This window comes from Monoraphidium neglectum (assembly GCF_000611645.1).
Source record: "Monoraphidium neglectum strain SAG 48.87 unplaced genomic scaffold scaffold00606, whole genome shotgun sequence".
Classification (NCBI taxonomy): Eukaryota; Viridiplantae; Chlorophyta; class Chlorophyceae; order Sphaeropleales; family Selenastraceae; genus Monoraphidium; species Monoraphidium neglectum.
The window spans coordinates 21,796-22,434 of NW_014013022.1; the positions used below are offsets into that span (position 1 = coordinate 21,796).

Sequence of the window (639 nt, forward strand, 5' to 3'; positions counted from 1 at the left end):
GAAGAGGGGGGAAGGGGATTGCTTATTTGGAGACACTTATTTGGAGACGCTCATTGGGTCCAAGACCGGCGCAGGGAACGCTCTGGCATTGGCAAACTCGGCCGCAAGAGACGTACGGCCGGCTGAGTGCTCAATTCTAATGACCAGTGCAAACAACAGGCTCGCCCTGAACACCAGGACCAGCGGGGCAGGCCCCCGGCCCCTGTGCACGCGCGAGCGCGCGCGCTCACTTGCGTGGCGGGCTGGCCTCGCGGCCCTTGCCCGCGTCAGGGGCGCGCTTGCGCTCCTCGACCTTGGCGGGCGAACGGCTGCGCCGGCGGCGCTCCGGGCTGCGCTTGCGGGCAGGGGAGCTGCCGGTGCGATAGCAGGAATCGGGCGCAGGCGGGGAGCCAGCTGTGAGCGCATGGAGCAGGAAGGAACCTGATGATACAGCCCGGCCGCCACGCACCTGCAGGGATTGTCCCTGCTGCACCCACGGCAGGGCATGTATCAAAGACAGATGCGTGGAACGCTCCCCTCCCGTTGTTCACCCCCTCACCTGCCGCCACGGCCGCGGTCGTCGCGCTCCCTAGGGCGCTCCCTGTCGCGGCCCCCGTCCCGACCACCGTCGTATTCGCGGCCGCCGCCGCCGCCCCCGCC

General features: G+C 69.2%; 1 protein-coding gene across 1 annotated transcript in view; it reads right to left on the minus strand.

Moving 5' to 3' along the window:
• Positions 1-226: 226 nt before the first annotated feature.
• MNEG_4389 (hypothetical protein) overlaps positions 227-639 on the minus strand; it is a gene marked incomplete at both ends in the record, with an annotated part of 2,679 nt that continues 2,266 nt past the window's right edge. The window contains one exon of the mRNA XM_014047139.1: positions 227-350. Coding sequence (XP_013902593.1) covers positions 227-350 — 124 coding nt within the window. The remainder of the gene's footprint in view (positions 351-639) is intronic.